The 24,775-nt window shown below is 57.7% G+C and overlaps 2 protein-coding genes across 2 annotated transcripts; one reads left to right on the forward strand and one right to left on the reverse strand.

The window, feature by feature from the left end:
- Positions 1-2,432: 2,432 nt before the first annotated feature.
- PMM1 (phosphomannomutase 1) lies at positions 2,433-10,684 on the forward strand. The gene is made up of 9 exons (XM_004589467.2): positions 2,433-2,587; positions 4,738-4,855; positions 5,799-5,875; positions 5,995-6,086; positions 6,288-6,387; positions 9,082-9,157; positions 9,711-9,826; positions 10,175-10,291; positions 10,400-10,684. The coding sequence occupies exons 1-9, from the start codon at positions 2,501-2,503 to the stop codon at positions 10,421-10,423; spliced, it is 807 nt and encodes a 268-aa protein (XP_004589524.2). The 5' UTR covers positions 2,433-2,500; the 3' UTR covers positions 10,424-10,684.
- A 1,274-nt stretch (positions 10,685-11,958) lies between these two features.
- CSDC2 (cold shock domain containing C2) lies at positions 11,959-18,353 on the reverse strand. The gene is made up of 5 exons (XM_004589468.2): positions 18,317-18,353; positions 18,095-18,176; positions 13,367-13,668; positions 12,631-12,753; positions 11,959-12,318 (listed from the first exon to the last, which is right to left on the reverse strand). The coding sequence occupies exons 3-5, from the start codon at positions 13,543-13,545 to the stop codon at positions 12,156-12,158; spliced, it is 465 nt and encodes a 154-aa protein (XP_004589525.1). The 5' UTR covers positions 13,546-13,668; positions 18,095-18,176; positions 18,317-18,353; the 3' UTR covers positions 11,959-12,155.
- Between the last annotated feature and the right edge of the window lie 6,422 nt (positions 18,354-24,775).

Below are 24,775 nucleotides of genomic sequence, written 5' to 3' on the forward strand. Positions count from 1 at the left end.
CAGCTGCTTGGGAAGTGAACCATTGGATGGAAGGTCTTCCTCTCTGTCTCTCCTTCTCTCTGTATATCTGACTTTCCAATAAAAATAAAGAAATCTTTTAAAAAATAAAAAATAAATCTTAAAAAAAAGTGAATGAAGCAGAAGAAAGAATCTCAGAATTGGAAGATATTTCCTGTCACCAGGAGGAAACAAACAAAAAAGCTGGAAGCAGAGCTGGGTCAAGCTAAAAAAAGGTATTCAAAAATGGAAAGACGGGCCTGGCGGTGTGGCCTAGTGGCTAAAGTCCTTGCCTTGAACGCGCTGGGATCCCATATGGGCACTAGTTCTAATCCCCAGCAGCTCCACTTCCTATCCAGCTCCCTGCTTATGTCCTGGGAAAGCAGTCGATGACAGCCCAAAGCCTTGGGACCCTGCACCCGTGTGGGAGACCCGGAGGAGGCTCCAGGAGGCTTTGGATCGGCTCAGCTCTGTCTATTGAGCTACTTGAGAAGTGAACCAGCTGATGGAAGATCTTTCTCACACTCTCTCCTTCACTCTATAAACCTGACTTTCCAATACAAATGAAAAAAAAAAATAAAAAAGATGATGAATTTGAAAAAAAAATCTTATTTGAAAAAAAGCGGAGCATTTTGGATTCAACACAGGCACGCTGACTTACCCCTTTGCAGGGCCATGGCCCTCCTTCCCTTTACCTATCCCAGCACTCCATCTGATGTAGGATTAAGCCAGCTGGGGCCAGCGCCATGGCTCAACTGGCTAATCTTCTGCCTTCAAGCTCTGACATCCCACATGGGTGCTGGTTCACGTCCCAGCTGCTCCACTTCCTGTCTAACTCCCTGTTTGTGGTCTGGAAAAGGAATGGAGGACAGCCCAAAACCTTGGAACCTGTACCGACTTGGGAGACAAGGATGAAGCTCCTGGCGTTGATTGACTCAGCTCTGGCCATTGTGGCCATTTGGGAGTGAACCAAGAGACAGAAGATCTTTCTCTCTGTCTCTCCTTTCCAACAAATATACATGTTTAAAAGAAATAAATCTGCAGTTCAGACAAAAATAATAAATATTTCTCTAAAAAAGAAAGAGATTAAGGCATCTTCATGTACATTGAAGCTGGCCCACATGGAAAATTTGCCTGTTTATTCTCTGGTCCTGAGTTTTCCAAAGATCAGATAAACAGTTTAGTGTCTCCCTGGTGGCCCAAACTTTAGTATGCACAACTCCCTTTTGATTTGCAGGTTTCTTGGGGCCTAGTACAGACGCTCAATCCAAAACAATGGCGTTCTATAGCTTGTATTTAACACCACTAAAGCAGATCACCGATCTGCATCCGACGTCCTGCGCAGGCCCAGATCATGTCCTCCTTAGGTACCTGGCTGTGCTGTCCACTGCACAGGCATTAGCAATCAAAGAGGCCCAGTGCCGACACATGCATTCCTAATCCTTTTTTAAAAAAGGTTTTGTAATTATTCGAAAGTCAGATTTCCATTGCTCTGACTGGGCTGCAGCTCCCCCTGCGAGAGTGTGTTGAGCAGGGCAGGGCTGGGCCACAGCACCCACTGGTTTGCTGAGGATGGAGGGCACAACAAGCTGACCAACTACCCCAGTGAAACTTGACAGCCAATCTCTGGGCCAAAGGAGACTCAGAGGCGGACTATCACAGCCCGTGGACCTCAAAAAGATCCCCACATCTGTGGAGCGCCGATACCAGCAGCATCTCAGAACTATGGAAAACACACAAGCAGAACCCTCGGAAAAGGCTCCAGAGAGGGGGCCCAGGGATGACATTGGGTGGCAGTTCCCCAGCCCCTGAGGAATGCGGCACTTGGGAGGCTGGGCGCGGTTTTTCCTCTGTATTCCCCTCTCCCCCAATTACAGGAAGAAGAAGAAAATGTGTAAACAGGGGTCTCACCCACTACCCCGATGCTCGACCCTTCCCACCCTGATCAACTATGTAAAAAAAAAAAAAAAAGATTTAGAGAGAAAAGTCCCCACCAATGCCAGAACTGAGCCGATCCGAAGCCAGGAGCCAGGAGCTTCTCTGGGTCTCCCACGTGGGTGCAGGTCACAAACAGGGATCTGGATGGGAAGTGAAGCAACAGGCATCCGAACTGGAGTCTAGATGAGATCCCGGCACAGGCAGCGCAAGGATTTAGCCAGAAGGCTAAACGAGCCGGGCCTGCATTCCAATTCTTAAATAAATAAACAATAAAAGAATAAAAAAAAAAGATACGCAGGGCAAAGGGACTGACCTGCCCCCTCGGCAGGGTCAGTGGGTTGGGCCAGACTCGAGTCCCGCCCCCCATCAGCCTCACCTCGCCCCGCCCCGCAGGGCTCTGCCCCGCCCCTTCCCCGCCCTCTAGCCTCCTGGCCCAATCAGGCTCTCCGGTCGGCGCCGGCCGCGCCCTGCCACGCCCCCTCACCGCCCTGGGCACGCCCTCGTGCGTGCGGCGCTATAAGGTCCGACTTGGGCGAGAATCCGCCCAGCGCTCGGAGCTGCAGCCATGGCGGTCCCCGCGGAGGGCGCCCGCAGGAGGGAGCGCATCCTCTGCCTGTTTGACGTGGACGGGACCCTCACGCCGGCTCGCCAGGTAAGGCCCGGACGGCCGCTACCTCCCTTCGTGACACTCGGAGGCCGAGCGTGCGGCCTCCGCGCGGTGACCGCGGACAGCCCGGGAACTGCGTGTGGGATGCGCGCGAGCGGGGGCCGCCCACCCGGCTGACCGGGTCCTGTCTCCCCGGAGCGCCTGCCCGGGAGCTGTGGGGCAGGAGGCCGGCCAGCTCCTCCTCTCCGCCAGAGGCTCCTCCACGGCGAGGCCTGGCTGGCCAGCCGGCGCCGGTTCCACCCCACTGGAGCCGTGGGGACGCGCCTGTGGAAGAGGTTCCCGGCACGACTCGGTGCGCGCCCAGGCCTGGAGTCGCCATCTGGTGGACACCAGCGTGTCTCAGCCCTACCTCGGCTTGGGCTTGGGGCGAGTTCACCCACTTCACCTTCTACCCCTCAGTTGGCAGGGGAGACACCCAGGCAGGACCGCTTTGCTAATGAGTTTAAATGCCTCGACCACTTGGAAGTGAGAAGCCCACGGCCTCTGGTGATGGTGAGGTCACCGGAGCACGGTGGTCCAACCTCCACCCCAACACTCAATGTCTTCGCTTTTTAATTATTGGAAAATCAGATTTGCCGAGAAGGAAACACAAAGATATTCTACGCACCGGCTTACTCTCCAAGTGCCTAGGAACTTCCTCTGGGCCTCCCACGCGGGTGCAGGGTCCCAAGGCCTTGAACCATTATCTATTTCTTTCCCAGGCCCCAAGCAGGGAGCTGGAAAGGAAGTGGAGCAGCTGGGACATGAACCGATGCCAATATGGGCCAAGACTAGCTCAGAACTTTTCAAAAATTATAATGTTTTGAAAGGTTGATTTATTTTTATTGGAAAGTCAGATATACAGAGGAGGAGAGACAGGAAGATCTGTCCACTGGTTCACTCCCCAAGTGGCTGCAATAGCTGGAGCTGCGCCAATCTGAAGCCAGGAGCCAGGAGCCTCTTCTGGGTCTCCTGCGCAGATGCAGGGTCCCAAGGCTTTGGGTCATCCTCGACTGCTTTCCCAGGCCACAAGCAGGGAGCTGGATGGGAAGCAAGACTGCTGGGACAGAAACCGGGTCTCCCTCGTGGGATCTCGGTATCTCAGTGCGTGCAAGGCGAGGAGTTTAGTCCCCTACGGACCCCAACCCATATGGGATGGCAGTGCTTGCAGGTAGAGGATGAAGCTGCTAAGCCGTTTCACTAGCCCCAGCAACCTGCTTGAATCAATATTAGCAGGTCTTGGAACCCCAGGACCCCCGGTGGTTGGAGGGAGAAAATTGTCTTAATCTGTGTACCTGTAGGCGTGTTTGTTGTTTCCCGATGGTTCTTTTAAAACACGCCGGGGAACTTGCCCCTGTACCTGGGCACTGCACGTATGCCTGCACCAGCCGGCGTTCGGCCAGGAGCTCCATCCAGCTCTCCCACGGCACCAGGGCCGTCTTTCACTGTTCCCAGACACATTAGCAGGACACTAGACTGAAGGCAGGGTGTCAGTAAAGGAACTCCAATATGGGATGGGACGTCCAGGCAGCAGCTGAACCCACTGCCCTGCGACCGTCACGCCACACTGGAGCAGATATCAAAATGTATGAAAACCTGGAGTTGAGCTTACCCTTTTTTTTTTTTTCTTGGTGGGGAGTAAATTTTCTATTTTTAATATATAATTATTTTACTTTTGCTGATGTTTCTATAGTTGCCCATTGAACCACTGGTTAGGGTGGAAAGGGACAAGGAATGGAGGAAAGTGGATGAGACAGCCGCTTCTGTTTTTTGATGTTGTTGTTGTTTTGTTTTTCTTCCTGCATCTGCAGAAAGGAGGGAGAGAGGGGAGAGGGCCCTCCCCGCAGCCTAACCGCATCAGTGCCCAGGGATGTGGGATGGCCACTCGATGTCATCCCAGGGTCCCCGCTGTGGAACATGTTCCAAGGGTACTGTTGAGTGGTTTTGATAGTTCTGAGAAAGACAAGGCTGTATAGTGGAGGTCAGCCTGTACTGGAGGGGCCGGAGCCGGAGCTGAAACCAAAGCGTGTCTGATTTGCAGCTCTGAACCTTGTTTGCCTCCGATCCGAGGAGAAAGTGGGCACCCTGGGCTCTGCACGCTCTCAGAGGGCTGAGGTCAGCTGGAACCCTCTGTCTCCCCCACCCCCAACCTGTAGAAAATCGACCCCGAGGTGGCCGCCTTCCTCCAGAAGCTGCGGAGCCGGGTACAGATTGGCGTGGTGGGTGGCTCCGACTACTCCAAGATCGCTGAGCAGCTGGGTGACGGGGATGAAGGTAGGAGGAGCTGGAGCCCGCTCCAGCAGCACTGCTCAAGGCTCTTGTAGGGCAGAGGATGCGAGGAAGGGGTTAGGGGACAGCCAGAGGACTCCTGCCACAAGCCAGCTTTCAGGGAGCACCTCCCGCCCACTCCTGAGCACTGTGCTGGGCTCTAGAGAAGGTACCACGGGGTCCACTCCCACCACCTCCATGGCTTTGGCAGTAAGCTGTCACCTACTGTGAATCACACACACATTAACTGCTTGTTTTTACTCCTTCCAGTCCCACGGTCCACTACCCCATTGAGTGGGTAGTCACATGGCACCGAGAGCCCCTCTCCGGCTCTTTCAAAGCCAGTGCCTTCAGTTCCTCAAACCAGAAACTTTCTTGATTTCCCCTTTTCCCTACCGCCTCATTCATGCCCAGCGAGTCCCCACATGGCTCAGTCTCTATGTTCCCCAGCCCCACCATGGCCAGGTGACCACCTGCTGCAGCCCCCTGGTAGAGCGCCCTCCGTCCACTTCCCTCTCTGCCCACCCAAGTGGCTCCTGGCAGCTAGGGTGGAAGACTCCGCCTTCCTGGAGCAGGAGCACAAAATGTTGGAAACTGTGGAAGGGAAACCTGTGTTCCCCAGGGGCAGAGAGCAGAGGTGCCACCTGCTGGGCGTCCAAGGAAGGACCTGGATCCCGATGGTGCGTTGGGGGTGGGGAGGGCCCAGGGAAGGGGGTTCCGGGCTCAGGGATCTCCAGGAGCAGAGCCCTGGAGGTGTGACTGACTTGTTTGGAAGAAAACAAAGTTGCAGATGGAGAGCAGGCTGCAGATGCAGGCTTGGGATGGAACAAGTGGGCTTTGAATGTGGAACAAACCAAGGAGTGTGGGCTTCTCCGCCCCTCCCGGTGGCCCCGGGCTCACAGTGGAACCTGCTCTTCTCCGCTTCCTTTCTCTGCTGTGATCCCCGAAGTGATCCAGAAGTTCGATTACGTGTTTGCTGAGAATGGGACAGTGCAGTATAAACACGGGCGGTTACTCTCCAAGCAGGTCAGTGGCCCCTGGGGGCTTAGCCAGGGAGCCTAGTCATGGCACCTACTGGGCTGGGATGCGCAGGCTGGGGCTGGTGGATATCCCAAGCTACACCCAGCCCTGTTTCCTTTATGTAGACCATCCAGAACCACCTGGGGGAGGAGCTGCTGCAAGACTTGATCAACTTCTGCCTCAGCTACATGGCCCTGCTCAGACTGCCCAAGAAGCGGTGAGGTCCCTCCCAGCACGGACTCTAGGACCTCGGGGTGGAAGGAGGCGGCAGGAACCAGCGTGGGGGCATGGTGCCGAGGCTCACATGGAACCCCTGTGGGTGGGTGGGTGGGTGGGTTAGGTTCTTGCCTCTTGGAAGGCTATAGGCTGCTGTGGGGCTGGACTTGAATTCTCCATCCCCCGCCTCCTCCACCACCAGCGGCACATTCATCGAGTTCCGGAATGGCATGCTGAACATCTCGCCCATCGGTCGCAGCTGCACCCTGGAGGAGCGCATCGAGTTCTCTGAACTGGATAAGGTGCCATGTGTGACCTCGGTCACTCTGCCATGCTGAGCCTTTGCTTTTCACTAGTGAGATGCAGTGGGGCCGGTGGGGGAGGGGGCAACACCCTTCAGGGCATCATCCCATGCTGTTGTCACAGGCCACATCCCCATCTTGGTGCCACTGAGGGACAGGAAGTGCCACCTTGGAGGAGCCGGGAGTCCTCTCCCTGTGGCTCCCCATTGCCAGCTGCACAGCAGCCCAGCCCCCTCCCGTGGTATACCCAGCCCTGATGGGGCTGCCTGGCTCTGGCCTCTGTCGGCCCCCTCCCTGTGCTCCCCGCATTCCTCTTCCTTTCCCTGGACTCACCAAGGCCCTCTCACTTTTGACGCACACGCAGCTTGTCACCGCTGCTGTCGGGTCCCCCATCGGAGCACGTTGGTCCGTCTACACTCTTTCTCATGGCCCCATCTGTGCTATTCTCTGGACCGTTGGCCGTTCCCCCTTCTGCCTGCCCAGGCAGTGGCCTGCTTGCTGGGTCTAGACAGAACCGGCAGCCTACTGCTCGTAGCTGGACCCTCCATGCATGGCACACTTCTCCTTTCAAGCCTGCTCTGGCATCACCTTCTTCGTGGGCCCTTCTGCCCTCCACATTAGTTGTTGCTCCCCTCATTTCTGCTCCTCTCCCCAAGTAGCCATCACCACCTTCAGAGACACTGAATCATTTCTATTTTTATATGTGAAAGGTAGAAAGACAGATCTCCCATCTACTCATTCACTCCCCTCATGTCTTCAACAGCCAGGGTTTGGGCCAAGCCAAAGCTCGGAGCTTGGAACTCAGTCCGGGTCTCCCATGTCAATGACAGGGACCCAAAGACTCTCACCTGCTCCCTGGGGTGTGCATTCACAGAAAACCAGATTCTAGAATCTGAAGTAGAACAAGGTTACAACTGGAGGCATTCTGCTATGGGACGGGGACACCCGAGTGGCATCTCAAAGTCAGGGTTACAGAGAGAGGAGGAGGAGGGAGGGACTTAGAGAGCCAGGAATTTCATTCAAGTCTCCCACATGGGTGGCAGGTGTCCAAGCACTTGGATCTTCCTCCACTGCTTTCCCCAGGCCACTAGCAGGGAGCTGGGTTGGAAGTAGAACATCTGGGACTCGAAGCTGTGCTCCTATGGGATGCTGGTGCTGAACCTGCTAGGCCATGGGGTTGGCCCCTCTTTCTGAGTCTTAGTTATTGACTCTCCCCGCAAGGCGGTCAGCGACAGCAGGGCAGGGATTGATGAGCGCTGTGTGCTGTGACTTGCTGGCTGCAGGATGCCCTGAGCCTCACACAGCACCTGCTCAGGGCATGCTTTCCGGAGGAAGGTCAGCGGCTGCTCCCTGGTGTATGGGGAAAATGAGCGAGGTCAAGGTTTCATTCTAACATTCCCTCTCTGATGTCTCCCTGGGGGGAGGGGGAAGGACTAAACCCCAGTAGTACCACCACTCCCACCCTGTGCCCAGGCTGGGTAGACAGTGACCACAGGCATGGGGACATCTCTTGTTGGGGTGGTTAAAGTTGACCTCTGCTGTGGCTGGCATTGTGGTGCAAGGGGTTCAGCTACCACTTACAACGCAGGCACTCCGTACGAGCAGCTGTTCCAGTTTGGCTCCTTGCTAACTCCTGGGAAGGCAGGAGCCCCTGGCACCCCCATGGGAGTTCAACTCCTGACATTGGCCCGGCCCAGCCCAGCATGGCAGTCTTTTCGTGTTTCTCCCTGTTTCTCTGTAACTCTGCCTTTCAAATAAACAAGTCACCCTTCACCAAGAGCCCGTCCCCTGGGGAGCAGTGACTCCTCAGGCCTCGGACACCTCTGCTGGGAGGCAGGACCCACCCACCTGCTGGAGATGCCAGGCCAAGCTCACACCCAACCTGTGCTGTTCCACAAGAGGGAACCCTCCACGACTTCATCCAGGAGATGGATTCTGAGCGGTCAGGTGCAGGTTTGCCTGGGATCAGTGCTACAAAGCACAGCAGCCTAGCCTGCAGCCCAAGTGGCCTGCCTTGGAGGTCTCAGCCTTGGGAGTCCTTGGTGGCTCAGGAAATGTTCAGACTGCCCCTGCAGCTGTATGGGAGTTGCGTGTTCTGCCAAGTCACCCTCGCTGGCCACAGAAGCTAAGGGCTGTTTGCACGTCTAGCTGTTCCTCCAGGCACAGCCTGGCTGTTTCCCTGGCTGGCCTCTGTAACAAGGAAAGGCCCAGCAGTGACTGCCCCGACCCCCGCACCACTCCATGTTGCTGCCAGTTCCTAGGTCTGGTCAGAGGCTTCAGGCCCTACCCAATCCAGCACACAGAAAATGCTCAGCCAATAGCAAGTTGTTGCCATGACCCTGACTGTGGCCATTCCCGACCCCTGAACACCTGCTGCCTCCAGTCACAGCTCATCTCCTGTTCTCAGCGCCTCATGCCCATCTCCGGCATCTAGCCACTGCTGGGCAGGGCATAGAAGGCCACCTCTGCTCCCAGGCCACCTTCCGAGTGCTCATCCATCCCCCCACACAGTTGGGGTTTGGGACTAAATGTTGAGTCGCAGGCCTTAGCATGCCATACCACTGAGCTGGATGACCTTGAACAAGGCCCATTCCTCTGAGCCTCTGGATGGTGCGGGTCCTACGGGTTGGATGCCCAGCATGGGGCCTCCCCTCTGGCAGCCCCCAAGCCTCAGTGTGCTCCCTCTCCCTACAGAAGGAGAGAATCCGGGAGAAGTTTGTGGAAGCCTTGAAGACAGAGTTTGCTGGCAAGGGGCTGAGGTTCTCCCGAGGTAAGCCTGCCCTGCTGCTGGCACTGGCCCAGCTGCTTCAGCGGGGTCCGACCCAGCCCGAGGCAGGGAGCCAGCCCGCGGCCTGCCCCACGCCCGCTTCATCTCCCTTGAGTTTTCGCCCATTTCCAAGCCCAGTCTACCAGTAAGTCCAAGGGCACTCTGAAATCTGACCCTGTTCACCTCTGCTGGCCTTGCATCCCACGGACACGTGACCTGACACAGCCAGCGTCCCAGCCCATCTCAGCTGATTCCCCAGGAGCCAAAGGGAGACCCTCTGTTATGTCTGGGTCAGTAGTCTGTTTCTGCTGCGAGCCTGAGGCCCTGAGCCCTGGTGACTGTCTCAGGTCCTCTCAGTATCACCCCTCCAGCAATCCCCCCTGATTGTTGCTGGGTCACCTTCAGGTCTCCCACCTGATCTGTCATTTCCCCCAAGGTTCCCGTGTCCCCCAATAATGGCGCTAGGTAGGCTTTGTCCAAGCTCACCTTCCCAGGCCACCCTGGCCACCTTATCGAACTCTCCCAGGAGGGAGTCACAGCTCCGCCCCTCCCGCAGGAGGCATGATCAGCTTCGACATCTTCCCTGAGGGCTGGGACAAGCGCTGCTGCCTGGACAGCCTAGACCAGGACACCTTCGACACCATCCACTTCTTCGGGAATGAGACCAGCCCTGTGAGTGTGACCCCATCCGGGTGCCTCTGCCCAGGGCAAGACCAGGAGCAGGGGAGACAGAATGAACCTCTTGGGGGCTCCCAGAGAGCAGCCAGTGCACCAGGCCATCATTCTCAGGCCTGGAGGGTCCAGAGAGGGCCGGACGCCTATTCCACATCGCTTAGCAGTTCAGGGCAGGAGGGCCAAGAAGATGAGCTGCCTGGTGGCACTGAGGGTACAGGAGGCGTGTCAGCTTTGCAGGAACCGGTGTGGGAGGGGTCTCCATGTCCAGGGTGTGTGTGGGGGTTGGACGACCTCCAACCCCCGGAGCCTCCTGCAGGTGTCACTAACTCCAGGCCTTCCACACAGGGTGGGAATGACTTTGAGATCTACGCCGACCCCCGCACCGTTGGCCATAGTGTGGTCTCGCCCCAGGACACGGTCCAGCGATGCCGAGAGCTCTTCTTCCCAGAGACGGCCCATGAAGTGTGACTGGGCCCCCACGGTGACTTCCAGAACGCTCTGCCTAGACCCACAGAGAGCCCACCCTGGGGTTGGATGGGCGGCTCCTACGTCCCCTTCCCTCTGGCCCAGGACACCTGCCACAAGGTCCACTAGATGGGACCAGGGTCTGCATGGACAACCGTCCCTAGCCAGGCGGCCCCTGCGCAGGACCAGCTCCCAGCCTCCACCCCAATGGCCCTGGCCACAGCTGCTGCTTGTGCAGGCTCCTGTTCATGCTGGGAGATGGCATGGACAAGTGTCAGTGTGACAAGGAACCTGCCCCGCCTGCCGACTGTCCCGGGCAGATAGCGGAGGGGGTATGGTGTGTATTCAGAGAACTTTCTGTCCTCTATATTAAAGTCCCCATAGCGAGGCACGTAGTCCAAGTTTGAATGGATGATGGGCACACACTGGTCACCACCCTGGAGCTGAGGAAATGGAGGCACGGGGCCAGTGGGGGGATAGGGAGTCAGGTCTCGGACCAGGTGATACGAGAAGTCTTCCACCCTGACATGAGGGGCCCTGGAGCCCTCAACTAGGGCCAGTTCAGTGATACCTCCCCAGCCGCAACCCCCAGGCCCCAGACAAATGGTGACTCCGGGCCAGGGTGGGTCACAGTTGAGAGTTTATTGCCAGTGTCAGGGAGGGGGGCGCCAGGACACTTGAGGCTGGAGGGTTTCTCACCGGACACTGCAGGGACTGTGAGTGGGCAGAGAACTGCTGTCTCCACTTCCTGCTGCCAGCTGGGCTCCACCCCACCCCCTGTAAGCTCCCCTGTTCTGGCTGCCTTGCCAAGAGTCCCCGGGGCCCTTGTTAGAGACATGCCTTGCTGGAAAAGCCCCACTCAGAGCTGCGGTGAGACTGGGCCCATGCCAGCAGGGGTGGGAACAGGTGTTCTGCCTTGGGGTCCTGGGGCGCCACCAAGGCCAAATAAGCTCCCCAGCCAGCCACTGGCCCTCTTATCCTTGGCATTAGAGGCCCAGTTCTGCCCAGGTGAGGACTTGGAGTGCCACCACGCCTGGGATGCCATTCCTAGAGCTCATGACCCGCTCCCATTCCTTACTTCCTGCAAGTGTTAAGCTCTCGAGAAGGGGGTGTGGTGGGCAGGGCCCAGCCCAGCCCTCTGGCCTGTGAGGGACTGTGGGTGAAGGGGGAGCTATAGTCTGGGACAAAGAGGAGGACAGTGCCCCAGCAATGGTGCCCTAGCTGGAGGGTCATGCCTCGGTGCCTAGGCTTGGCCCTGCCTTGCTGTGTCCGTCATCGCAGCATCCTCAGAGGTGGCCAGGGCCAGGCCCCTGGCTGTAGGAACCATGGGTAGAAAAGGAGGCTCCATCCCAGCAGGGCCCCCCACCTCCTTAGGGGGAGAGCATGAGCTGGGCTCGGCGCATCCCAGGGAAGGGACTGCAGCCTTCGTGGGGTTCACAGGAGGGCCCTGTAGCCCCACCCCCAACCCGTCAAGTGTGCTGAAGTGAGGAGAGGGCTAAAGGCCAGGAGATCCCTGCCAGCCCCTGAGCACTTGCTGGCCTGGCTCAGAGGGGGACGTCCACGGGAGATGCCGGCCGGGGTGGGAGGCCAGAGCTAGGGAGAGGGGTAAGAGATTGAGGGTGTGTATGCAGCAGCAGGGGACAGGGAGAGACAGCGGACAGGCGGAGAAGGCAGGTCCAACAGCCTCCCCTCCACCCAGCTCCAGGCCAACTCACAGAACAGTCACAGGTCACAGGGTGGTGGAGGCGCACACACACGGCCACAAGCACAGACGACAAACAGGTGCACAGTGGGGCATATGTGGAACCGGCTGCTGCCCACCTGCCCGCCCGCCCTGTGGGCTGGCTCCCCCTCTCCCAACCTAAGAGCCCACAACCTGGCCAGACCACGTCTCGTGGGGCGTGTGGGGGGCCAGCTGGGTGAGCACCACCTCGACGGCCTGGAACTTCTGGTTCTTGGGTGGGATGGGGCACATCTTGTAGGTGACCTCGTCGCCCTCCACCGGCACGTACTCCCCCTCGATGCTGGTGAGGGTGAGGGGCAAGAGTGGTGTGAGAAGGACTACACCCCATAATGCCACTGTGGCCAGGGCCTGGCTTGGGGGACAATATGAAGCTTTGGCTCTCTGTAAGAAGGGACTTGAAGCAGCCCCAGGCCTCAGAAGTGGGTGGAGTCAAGCCTAGACCCACCTCTCCCGACATCCCCTCCTCAACACCCAGCCCCCCTTCCTTGAGGGGCTAGAAGGGGCCAGGAGCAGTGATCTCAGCAAGGAGAGATGCGAGGAGGCACTGCTGGGGACAGGGCCCAGCCAGGAGCAGGGAGGGGATGACACTCACTCAGACACATGCACGAAGATGTCCTCAGAGCCGTTCTCGGGCGTAATGAATCCATGGCCCTGAGAGCGTGAGAACTGCTTGCAGACGCCCTTGAACACGGGGCCAGCCGAGGCACGGGCTGTCCTGCAGAAAGATGGGGAATGGGGAGCCCCTTGCCTGGACCCCACCTGCTGAGCCTGCCCAGCCCTCGCCGGCCACCACCTCCCAGTCCCCCTGCCTGTATCACAGGCCATGAGGCTGAGGCTCAGAGAGCAGAACCTGGGGCCGCCCTCTGCACAGCCCGCTCCCGGCCTAGGTGTGCCTAGGTGGCGCCTTTGCTCAGTCCTCCTCCCACTCTCCTCCGTGCCTGGCCTGGGCCAGGCCTGGGACCACAGACACTGGCCACAAACCCCCTGGCCAGGACTCGGTTGTTTCTCCCTGAACCCCCCACAAGCCCGTGCCACCAGATGCCACTCAGGAACTTCTGCAGGCCTAGGGCTGGTCTACATCTGGCTTGTTCACCCCTCCTCAAGGTTGGCTCCACACGTAATGCCCCTTCCTGGTACCAGGTGGTGGGTACCACTCCTGTGCATCAGGCTGTCCTTGGTCTTACAGGGGTTGTGGTCAGCTCCGTAAGGCTTTGTGGAATGAATGAATGAATGAATGGTGTCTGCAGTTCCTGGCAAAGCTACACACAGCTGCCTCTTCCCGGGCTGAGGCCAAGGTCAGGGAGCCTCTGGTGAGGACAGGTACTCACGCTGAGTATGTTCTGGTCCGCTTGGTGGGCAGGGGGCTGGGCAGGTCCCGAGGAGACGTGCTGCCCCGCTCCCAGACCCTACTGCCTTCCCGGTGGAAGGGGAAGGTGGGCCACACGGGGGACTTGGGGGAGTGCAGCGGCGGCACCACCGGAGGCGATGTGGGCTCCGACGACGTCATGGTGGGGCCGACAGGAGAGCCTGGTGGGCTCTGGGGCCCAGGGGCCAGGGAAGGGCTGGGGTGTCCCTGCGGGCAGGGCCTGGCCTGGCCCTGCTCGGCAGCCTCACCAGTCACAGGCTCCGTCTGGAAGAGAGAGGTGTAAGTGAGCGCCGCCACTTGGCCTTGAAGCTTGGTGGCTTCGCTGCCTATCCTCGGCCCTGCACCTGCACTGGAGAGCAGGGCCTGCACTTTTCATCACCATGAAGCTGAGGCTTCTAGAAGAGACACAGCCTCACAGAGGTTCACAGAGGCAGTAGGAAGTGGGGGCATTACACATCCACAGACATACGGACAGCGGTGGCCGTCTGGCCATGCGGTAAGGCTACACTTGACCGTGAGAAGCTACTGACTCACTGCAACCCAGACCGGCCTTGAAAGCGTTACGTGGCATGGAAGACGCCAGCACACCCTCACCTGCGTCTATTCATCAGAAATGTCCACATGCCGGGGACACAGGCAAGAGGTGCCCAGAGCTGGGGGCAGCCAGGTGGGGAGGGGTGCCCAGGTACAGTGTCTCCTTCTGGGGCCACAACTCTGCACACCTCCTGAAAACAACTGTTACTCCCTGAGCAGGTGAATGGAGTGCTGCGTGATTCATAGCTCAATAAAGCTGTTACCAAAAAAAGATGGGCGGCTGTCACCCGAGATGACACAGCTGGGGGAAGCCCCACAGGCACGGCCCCGCAGCGCCCTCCTGCGGTGGCCGCAGCGCCCTACTTGGACCAGGCCCGGCCTGCCTGCTGCCCTCTCCTCCGGAACATGGCGTCGTGGCCTCCTGGTGTGGTGCCTGGCGGTGACAGCCAGCACTCTGAGGTCCTAGGGGGCGGAGCCGAGGCAGCCCGCAGCGGTTACCAGGGAGACACAGGCCCCTCCCTCAGCCGCTCCTGCCTGGCAGGTGCTCCAGGCCTCCTCCAGAGCAGGCAGCGGGGGTGGGGAGGAGGGTACACCCAGGAAGCAGGGGGCCTCCCCTTGCCTTGCCCTCCCCCATGACGAACCCTGGAAGTGGCCAGCAGACCAGGCAGCAGAAGGCAGCAGGCAAGACAGCCACTGCAGCTTGCCTCTGGCAGTGTGTGTGTGTCGGGGGGAGGGCCTGGGCAGGAGGGCAGCATCCAGAGACTGGGCAGTGTGGCCCTGCACCTCACCTGGCCTCAGCTTCCTCAGCTGGAGAATGGGCCTTCTGAGAGCCACCTCCACTTCAGACATGGAAGCTGCCCCCACACAGCTGGGAAATGACCAAGCTGAGATGTGCTTACTCAGTGCGTTCCTGTGAGGACAACAAATGTTGTTCCCTGTTCTGCCAGAGAACTCCCCCTCAGCACTGGTCGAGGCAATAAGCTCCCGAGTTCTTATCAGAGCAGCCTGCCTGGAAGCGGAGGGTTGGGGACAGCAGTGAAGGGTCCACCTGTGACCAGGCAGCTTCCAGCCAGCCATGCCCTTCATCCTTGTCCCTCTGTGATTCTGCAGGCGAGGGGGTGTGGACATAACATGGGGCCACCAGGAGGTGTGACGGCCACCCCAGATGGAGACACGGCCACCTTGGCCACTGACGACAGCCCAGGCACCTTCTCAGTTCCGCCACAAAGGCCCAGGTAACACATGGCTGTCATGAGCCTCTTGACTGTCAAAGTTCCACTCAGGAAAGGTCGAGGACACTGAGCCGGCTCAACCTCTCCCAGCTGTGTGGCCAGGAGCCGGCGCCCGCTCCGCTCTCTGGGCTGCACCTTTGCCTCGGGCTGCAGTGACTAATGGTGACTAACCAAGGCCAGTCCAGCTCCGAGGCTGTTACAAGCACACACTGGAGACATGTACCCCAAGGTGACATTCCCCAGTTCATGTTCTAAAGCCCAGCAAAAGTAAATTACAGCCACGCACACAGAACAGAAGCAAGTGGGAGGTCCAGGACTGGAGACAGCCCCGTCTGTCCAGGGAGGATGGTGGTAGAGATGGACACAGCAAAACCCAGCATGCACAGTGTGGCCCGGTGTTTCTGCCTGTTGGCTGTTAAGCATGTGCCGGATCCTCAGTATACCCATTCTCCAGCTGAGTATACTGAGGCTTGGAGAGGTGCCACGATCGCACAGTGGGTCAGGGCAGCATTTCTGCCCCTTGAAGATGTCTGGGGAGGGGGAGGCAAGGAAACCAGGAGTTCCCTGGGAGGCCTGCCCATCCTTGGAAGGAGGCAGGGCAGGGGGTGGAGGAACTGGGGAGTCAGGGCTTGGGGTTCTATTTCTAGCTTTGTGCTGATTCAGACCCTGACCTTGGGTGAGTCATTCGCCTACTCTGCTAGGCTTGAAAACAACTCCCCCAATAAAAGCGTCCCAGCCCCGAACCCCCATTATAGGGGAGCAGATGGGGCAAGAGGGGGCTGGCTGTGTAAAAAATAGAAAGGAACACAGGATAATGACAAGAGGGCTTTCTGAAGCCTCAGTGGATCGGGGCTGAATCATGGGGTCATGGGGGGTCCTGGCCTGGGAGGGAACCAGCCCAGGGACCACCAGACAGAAGCTGGCACCTGTCTGGCTCCCCCCTCTCCCTTGGGCCTCCCTGACTCTCCTTAAAATACATCCGTGCCGAGCTGCTCATGGTGCTGGGGTGACCTAATTAAGCCTGCTCCCTGAGTGTGAGTGAGGGAGTGTGTGTGAGGACCGGGTTAGGGGGCACCCACCACCTCCAGCCGAACCATCTGAGCACCCTTTCACTGTCCTCCTGCCACACACTCCCAGGCTGCCTCAGGGGCTGCCCTTGAGGCTTTTAGAGCACTGTGGTGGTGGGCAAGCCAGGATGGGCCTGGGAAGGCCAGGGTGGCCATCTGTGTGGCCTAGCCAGCTCTCGTCCCGTTCTGAGCCCTCAGGGAGAAGAGGAGCCCACCCATCAGACATGCAGGGTCATTGAGAATGGCTGTGGGTATGACCAGAGCCCATGGCCAGTGTGACTCAGGGCTAGCTTTTGCCCCAGGCCGGGCAGGAGCCCTGCTCTCCTTTCAGCCTCCCATTGTGCTGCTCAGCATGGACACAAGTCTGGGTTGCCCCAAACGTCCTGCTCACAAGGTTCTGGGTTCTAGCCACTGCCATCTGGTTGTTGACCAGTGGACGTGACCAACTCAGCCAGGACGTGAGTGCCCTCTGCTGGGGGGGGTCACCCTTGGGGGTGTCAGGCCCGCCTCCTGGATCCTCACCAGTGGGCAACCCTCCACGCTGTCCCCAGCCCTCTGTCTCCAGGCCTGAGCAAGGTCTCTGTGGCTCAAACCCCCCCGGCCTCTCTCAGGCTCCTATGCACTTTGGTTTGGAGGGTTTTGTTTTTGGTCGTAGAGGTAGATCAATGATATTTTGAGATATTTTGGGGGGGGGGGGAAGACTTCAAGGGAGTAAGGTGAGAGGAGAGACTGGGAGAAAGAAACATTGGGAATTTGGAGATCTACGGGGTCGATGGAGTCAGATTCAGAAAGTGGCCTTCCATCCACCCAGGGGCCTGGAAACCGCCCCCTGCCAGGGAGAAGCCCCTGCTGTATTGTATCCGGAGGGCATGGTGCCAGGCTCTCAGAGTGGCTGCCCACCCCCTGCCAGGCACACTTCCTCCTCCCCGCCCCCAGCCCCAGCGGATGCAGTTCACACTCTGTATTTATTATTGTTCTCGCGCCAGCAGCCCCACTCCCCTCTCCCTGGGAAGAGCCTGCAGGCTGGCAGGCTTGGCAGGAACCTGCTGTCTCCTTGTGGGTGCCAGCTTTGCCCCTTATCCCCGCTTGCACTGCTTGTGCCAGGGTCAAGCCATGCAGGGGCTTGGTGCATCACGCAGCAGGGGTGGCCAGGCAGGCCCTGCCCGAGAGGGCTGCACCATGATAGGGGTGGAGGTCAGAGGGAAACCAACAGGAGGGGGGAGGCTGGGGCTGCAGGCCGGCTGGCTCCCGGGAATAAAATATCATGAAGCCACCTCTAAAAGCCACTTAATACAATTATCCCCGCCACGCTAGGGTGGGTTGGGGGCGGGGGGAGGGGTTGGAATCAAGTCAGGATAAGACAGCTGCTGCAGTCCCCCCATCTGCCTGCCCCAGCCCCAGCTTCCACGGGAGACCCCCCAGTGCCCTCTGCACCCTGTGGCCCTTCTTTCCACACCTGAAGGCAGCTGGGTGGAAGGGGGCAATGGATCGCTCTGGTACCCAGCTCCCCAGACAGGACGCTGGGGCTTGGCAAGTGTCTGTTCTTCTCAGCCCCCTGAGCCAGACACAAGTCCCCCCCATCCAACATTCAGATACCCCCAGGAAGCCACACGGCCTCAGCTTCCCCGGGGTGGCCAAGGGGAGACAGGGGAGGGGCAACGGAGCACCTGCATCGCCCCGCATCCCCTCTGCAAGCTGAACCCGGCTGGTCCAGCCCCCACCGACCCAGTCACTCCCGCCACCCCACCCCTGCCTCACCCCCGCTGTACCCCTCACATCCCCACCTCACACCCCTGCCTGGCCATGGTCTTCAGCTCGGTACCTTCAGTGCCCACCCCTCTCCTGTGTAGCCCCTACCTCTCCGAGCTGCTGGGGTCCAGACACTGCTTCCTGGAGCCAGCAGCGCTGCTGTGCGGGGATGGACGGGCAGCGGCCGGGTCTGGAAGATGTGCTGTGCGTGTGTATGTGTGTGTGTGCAGCAGGCGGCCCCTTAGCCCCTCACTCACTCACTCACTCACACGCCTCCCGCTGACGTCAGGATGAGCAGGAGGGAGGGGCTGGGTGGGAATCTGTACTCACAGCTTAAAGGGACACCGGGCTCCGTCGCTTCAGCCGACGCCTCCTGAGCGTCTTGTTTGGAAAGTGGCTTTTATGGCTGGATTAACTTGCCAGGTCAGCTGGCCACTGAGGAATGTAGGGGAGGAAAACTGGGGACCCACAGCCTGGCAATTAGAGTGCGGGGGTGGGGTCGGGTGTGCCGGTGCTCAGTGGCACCCTCGGGCCTCCAGGGACGGGGAGGGGCAGGCTGGGAGAAGGGAAGCCAGGGTGCTGCAGGCAAGGACAGGGACTCCCACACAGACACCAGGGGCCAGTCCCTCACTCAGCTCTGAGATGCCAAGGTGAAGAGTGGGGACAAGCCCTGGGCTCCCCTGGTACCCAGCAGGCCCCGAGGTATGTGTGGGCATGGAGCCTAACAGACTCCCACATACCATTCACACACACACTCACACAGGGTCACACACAATACTCAAACACACATGCTGGTCACAGACTTTCACACTCAACATACTCACACACTCACCACTCACAGCTTCTCACACACTTACCACTCAGAGATTCTCTCACACACTCACAGTCTCCCACACACATTCACACACTCACACTCAGATTGTGTCACACTCAAGTATCCTCAGTCTCACACACAGCACTCACAGATTCTCTTACACACTCAGTCACACACTCTCTCACACACACCCCAGCCTCCTCACAGCGGCCTCCTTCTCAGCCTCTCTGCGGGACAATGCACATCTCTCCCTCATCCCCTAGAACTGTGCAGGTCGGCATTTTCAAAGGAATCTCATTAAAACAAAAAGGAGGTCGATGCTGAAAGGGAGAGACAAGACACCTACAAACCATGGACAGGAATCGCCTCATGAGGGTCATTCCCTGTTTGCTGGCATGCTCACCCGGCCCCTGACTTGTCGTCACCCCCAGGGCTCTGGTAGGACAGACTTGCCTGCTGCGTCATTCCCCTGCTTAACCCCACCATCTTCCCCTGTCCTTTCCAGAACCTCCCTAAACCATCAGGCCTGCACAGTGTTGATTTCAGAGTCTACAGGGACTGGTGATTAACACGACCTGTGGTTCCCTGAGGTCCAGAGGACAGCCCTGGCTGTTGCACGCTTTTCTCAGGAGAGTAAACCAGGAGATTGCAATCTCTCTATTCTAATTGGTCACACTGCCATTCCAGCAAATAACTCTTTAAAAACAAACAAACATTCCTTTCTCCCAAATAAAATAGGTTTGGGGGCCAGCACTGCGGCATAGCGAGCAAAGCCACCACCTGCAGTGCCAGCATCCCATGTGGGTGCTGGTTCATGTCCCAGCTGCTCCACTTCTGAGACAGCTCCGTTTCTGGCCTAGAAAAAGCAGCAAACTATGTCCCATGTGTGTGGGCCCCTGTCGCTCACGTGAGGAAGCTAGACGAAGCTCTTAGCTCCGGCTTGACCCATGTTGGCCTTGGCAGCCATTTGGGGAATGAATCAGGAAATGGAGGCTCTGTTTCTCTCCCTGTCCTGTTTCTTCAAGGAGCTGAGGGCAATGCTGTGAGGTGCTCCGGGGAGAGGAAGCAATCTTGGAGAGTCCTAGAGTCCTGTGGCTTGGAGGTCCCGGAGCACAAAGTAAAGCCCTGGCCTGGGGAGCAGAGCAGGAGACAGCCCCTCCGCTGGCTTCTCCCCCAGTGCCTGCGGATGCGGGGACAAGGCACACAGCAGGGAGCCTGAACTTGGTCTGGGCCTCTGCACCACCCAGGAACCCACTCTCATTTGAGCTATCTTCCAGGTGTGCATACAGGAAGCTGGCATGAGGGGCCAATGCCAGCTACAACCCCAGGCACTCAGGTTTGGAAGCCCAGCACCAAGCTAAACACCTGCTTTTTCAGACCTGCCAACCTCTCCCTCCAGGAGATGTCCAATGCCATGGTCAAGCCTGCCCCTTCCCGCTGTCCCTTCTATAGGATCTGCCTCCCTGCTTAGGGAATCTTGGCTCATCACACCCCTGGGTGCCTTAGAGCTAGCATCAGGATTTAGGCTGGAGGCCGAGGATGACTGCTCTTCTGGGACCAGGAAGTTCCCAGCTGCTGGAGTATGGCTGGAGTGTTGGTGGCCATGTGGCAGACTGTGAACCCATGGGCCGCTAGGGAGGATCAGGAGAGGCCAGGAGGGGCCAGGGAGGGAAACTTCCCTGAACTCCAAGGGCCAAGACAAAGCCAGCCATGTTGGATGTTGTGGGAGAAGGCTAGTATGGCAAGGTGGAGCGAGGGATGGGACAGGAGGGCTGTGACCTTGGCAGCCAGCACAGGGCCCTGTCCGCTCTAGGGAGGCCAAGGCCAGGGTGTAGGCCAAGCGCCTAACTCTTCCCTTTCTGTCCAGCCTCCTTGCTCTGAGGCCCCACCAGTCCCCGGAAGGGAGGACAGGTGCCCGTGCTGCCACACAGCGGAGGGCAGGGCCAGTGAGAGGGTGGGAGGGAGGGAGGGAGACAGCAGCAAGTAGGCTGGCGACTACCCATGTGCAGCCAGCGCCGGGCACAGCTGTTCATTAAGGAAATGAGCAGCCCCGACACCACCCACCCACAGCCGAGTAACAAAGAAGCAGGGGCTGGGCGCTGGCAGCTCTTTTGGTGAGCATCAGAGTTCAAAAGCTCACCGCCTGCGAAGCCTCCCCTGGCCATGGAGAGCCTCGCCAGGTGGGTCCGAGGGAGCAGCCCAGGCCCCTCCTGCCCCTGCAGCCAAGGGCCAGCGGGCTGAGGCCCAGGCGGACGCCTGCAGTGCTGATGGTGAGGCTGCCTGGGCAGGCACAGAGGGGTGAGGACCCTGGCCCTGCGTGACACAGTAGGTGAGGAGCATTATTCTTCTGACTTGTTCATTCTGCTCTGCCTTCAAGGTGTCTTTCTAGGCCCTTGGACACCTGTCTTTGTCGCTACGGGATTTAGGTTTCGACCTGGACTCTACTGTTCCCCGGTGAGGCACAGAGGGCCTCTCTCCTCTCCCCGGCCCCAACTTCTGTTCTCCGTGGCCACACAGTGTAGTCACACCTTCAGCAAAGAGGTATTTGACGCCTGTTGTGGACCAGCAGGCTGTTTATAAAGTTCACAGTGCTTCTTAAGAAAGACAATAACAGGGCCCGGCGGCATGGCCTAGCGGCTAAAGTCCTCACCTTGAACGCCCCGGGATCCCATATGGGCGCTGGTTCTAATCCCAGCAGCTCCACTTCCCATCCAGCTCTCTGCTTGTGGCCTGGGAAAGCAGTCGAGGACGGCCCAGAGCACTGGGACCCTGCACCTGCGTGGGAGACCTGGAAGAGGTTCCTGGTTCCCGGCTTCGGATCGGCACGCACCGGCCCGTTGCGGCTCACTTGGGGAGTGAATCATCGGACGGAAGATCTTCCTCTCTGTCTCTCCTCCTCTCTGTATATCTGACTTTGTAATAAAAACAATAAATAAATCTTTAAAAAAAAAAAAAAGACAATAACAGGGCCCCGCACACTAGCCTAGTGACTAAAGTCCTCGCCCTGCATGCATCAGGATTCCATATGGGCGCTGGTTCGTATCCTGTTGGCCCTGCTTCCATCCAGCTCCCTCCTTGTGGCCTGAGAAAGCAGTTGAGGACGGCCCAAAGCTTTGGGACCCTGCATCCACGTGGGAGACCTGGAAGAGGCTCCTAGTTCCTGGCTTCGGATAGGCTCAGCTCCAGCAGTTGCGGCCACTTGGAGATTGGATCAGCAGATGGAAGAGCTTCCTCTCTGTCTCTCCTTCTCTCTGTATATCTGACTTTCCGATAAAAAAAGGACAGACAATAGCAAATATGCCAAATGAGGGTAGAGGCGTGGCTTACTAACAGGTTCAACTATCACTTAAAACATTGGCATCCCACATCAGCATGCCCAGCTCCTGGCTCCGCTGCCAGTTCCAGCTGCCTGGTAAGGTACACACCCTGGGGGGTAGCAGGTGACAGTAGCTCAAGTACTGGGGTTCCTGACACTCAAGTGGGAGATTGGATTGAGTTCGTGGCTCTTGACTTTAGCACGGGCCCTGGCTACTGTGGGCATTTGGGGAGCGAAGTAGCAGACGGAAAACTCTTTGTCTCTATACTGAATGAATATGAATGCATAAATAACTTTTTAAAATATCTACAAGCAGATCAATGTATCATTGTAAATTGTACAAAGCAGACAAGGAGGGTGAGACGATGGTGCCCCCATCTACCAACTTCCGGGGAAGCAGCTCTACCTGGGCCTGGAGCAGGGAGCTGACCTCACTGGCTACGGCTTTGTTCATTCCAGTGGCCACACTTACAAGCCCTTGTCATGGTCCAGAGGACAGTGGGCACACGAAGGCCAGGCCCACTGTTGGCCATGCCACTTGCTGACAGGTGTCTGTGTGTTTTTGTGAGGGAGGAGTTGCGTGGGGAAGCCCAGGGCACTCCTCGTGTTACCAGTGAGCAAACTGATGTGCTGGCCGACTGGTGCAAAAGCAAGCCAGGATCCGGGGCACTGAACTTGGCTCCGCGGGCGCCCTCTGCCGGTGACCACAGCCTCGACTGCTGGCTCCTCCCATTTCAAACTGCACACCCCCCACCATGTGGCTGAGCCCATCCCCTCTCCTGTCTCCACTTCTGCCTGGATTTGCTCTCCAAGCTACCAGTCTGGCTTGGGGTTTCTTTGGCGGAGACACAAAACAAGATCCTTCCCAGCTTTCCTGCTCCCCACCACCCCGGCCTCTGGCCACCCTTCCACTGTTCACCCTGCTGAGTGTCCCCTGTCCCCTCCTGCCCCCCACTGTGTGGTCCTGCTGTGACCCTGCCAGCTTTCCCTTCACTCCCTCCTGAAGAGCCCCACTCCAGCCTCCACCAACATCAGCTGTGTGACCTTGCATGACCCTGTGGCCTTGAGTGACCTGCTGGACCTCCCCGGGTAGAGATAAGGATAGTTCCTAGCTTGCAGAGCTTTGGTGAGGATAAAGCATGAGGTTGACTCACCCGGGTGGAAAAGTGCAGCATAAAGCCATTGTGTTTCTCGCTGTCAGTGTAGTATTCAGGAAATCCCACAGGACAGTTGACCATTTGTTTTTTTCTTGTGAAAAAAAGCTTTGCGAAAAATTTTGCTCAAGTGTTGCTTTAATGTAGATTTTTTTCTTAGATTATTTTTCATGTTTTTAAAGATTTCTTTATATATGGAGGAGGAGAGAGGAAGCTTTTCAGGTTCAAATTTTGTTGTCTGCCAATCTGCTGTAACTCTGTAACTCTGTTCCCACCAATCAGTTGTAACTTCATAGCACCATATCTAACAACTCCACCAATCCCTTCTGGCCCTTCCCCCCAGTCCCTGCCCACCTACCAGTGCCCTGGGGCTCTGACAGTCCATCCACCTATCCTCCCGCCTTCCCTCACTTTCTCTTGGCGCGTTCCCCTTTCCCTGCCGGGCCACCTCCCCGTCCTCCTCCATCTTGCCCCCCTTCCCTGGATCCCTCCGAAGAAGAAGTTCTCCTTCTCTCTCCCTCTGCCTCCGCTCCCTTCCCTATGCTGCTGGATATTTGTATCTGGTATTTTTGGCTTATGGCGGCAAACATGCTGAAACGAGGGCATAATTGGAGCTAAGAGCTAATGCAGCCAGTCACAGGGAGGTCTCTGTGCTGTGACCTCAGCAGACTTTCCAAGGACCTCTGTCACCCGCTCCAAGGATCTGAGAGAGCAGAGAGATCTTCCCCTGCTGGTTCACTCCCCCAAGGGCTGCAAACGCTCAGGCTACCACAGGCCAAACGCAGGAGCCTCAAGCTCCATCCAAGTCTCCCACATGGGAGGCCCAAGCACTTGGTCCACCTGCTGCTGCTTTCCCAGGTGGGTCAGCAGGGAGGCAGATTTGAAGTGAAGCAGCTGCAGCTCTAATGAGAGCTCCGGGATACTGGTTTAACCCACCCCACTCCAACACCAGCCCCACAGGTTGTTCTTTTTTAAATTAAAACACACCGCTCATTTTATTTTTTAAGGTTTATTTATTTATTTATATTGGAAAGTCAGATATACAGAGAGGAGGAGATACAGAGAGGAAGATCTTCCATCCACTGATTCTTTCCCTAAACAGCCACAACGGCCGGATGTAGTTAATCTGAAGCCAGAAGCCCAGAGCCTCTTCTGGGTCTCCCATGCAGGTGCAGGGTCCCAAGGCTTTGGGCTGTCCTCGACTGCTTTTCCAGGTCATAAGCACGGAGCTGGATGGGAAGCAGGGCCAACAGGACACGAACCAGTACCGATATGGAATCCTGACACATGCAAGGAGTTTTGAACCAGTGGTAAGGTTTTGAATTTTATTCCCAGCTTAGTGGGAAGCTACTGAGGCTGTATTATTGATATTAATATTAATTATTGGGCCCAGGTGGTTATCAGTTTCAAATTGAGACATAATCTGTCTACCATGAAATGCACTGGGCTTGATGAACTTTGACAACTGTGTTCATAAATGTCACTACGACCTCAGAGGGGATCCC

The sequence above is a fragment of the Ochotona princeps genome, chromosome 15 (assembly GCF_030435755.1).
Source record: "Ochotona princeps isolate mOchPri1 chromosome 15, mOchPri1.hap1, whole genome shotgun sequence".
Lineage (NCBI taxonomy): Eukaryota > Metazoa > Chordata > Mammalia > Lagomorpha > Ochotonidae > Ochotona > Ochotona princeps.

Coding starts and splice junctions, on each gene's coding strand:
- CSDC2 (XM_004589468.2), bottom strand. CDS start 13,545: ATGACGTCGTCGGAGCCCACATCGCCTCCGGTGGTGCCGCCGCTGCAC. Junction 12,754..13,366: donor CGGACCAGAACATACTCAGC/GTGAGTACCTGT, acceptor ATCTTTCTGCAG/GACAGCCCGTGCCTCGGCTG. Junction 12,319..12,630: donor ATCTTCGTGCATGTGTCTGA/GTGAGTGTCATC, acceptor CACCCTCACCAG/CATCGAGGGGGAGTACGTGC.
- PMM1 (XM_004589467.2), top strand. CDS start 2,501: ATGGCGGTCCCCGCGGAGGGCGCCCGCAGGAGGGAGCGCATCCTCTGC. Junction 2,588..4,737: donor CCCTCACGCCGGCTCGCCAG/GTAAGGCCCGGA, acceptor CCCAACCTGTAG/AAAATCGACCCCGAGGTGGC. Junction 4,856..5,798: donor GCTGGGTGACGGGGATGAAG/GTAGGAGGAGCT, acceptor TGATCCCCGAAG/TGATCCAGAAGTTCGATTAC.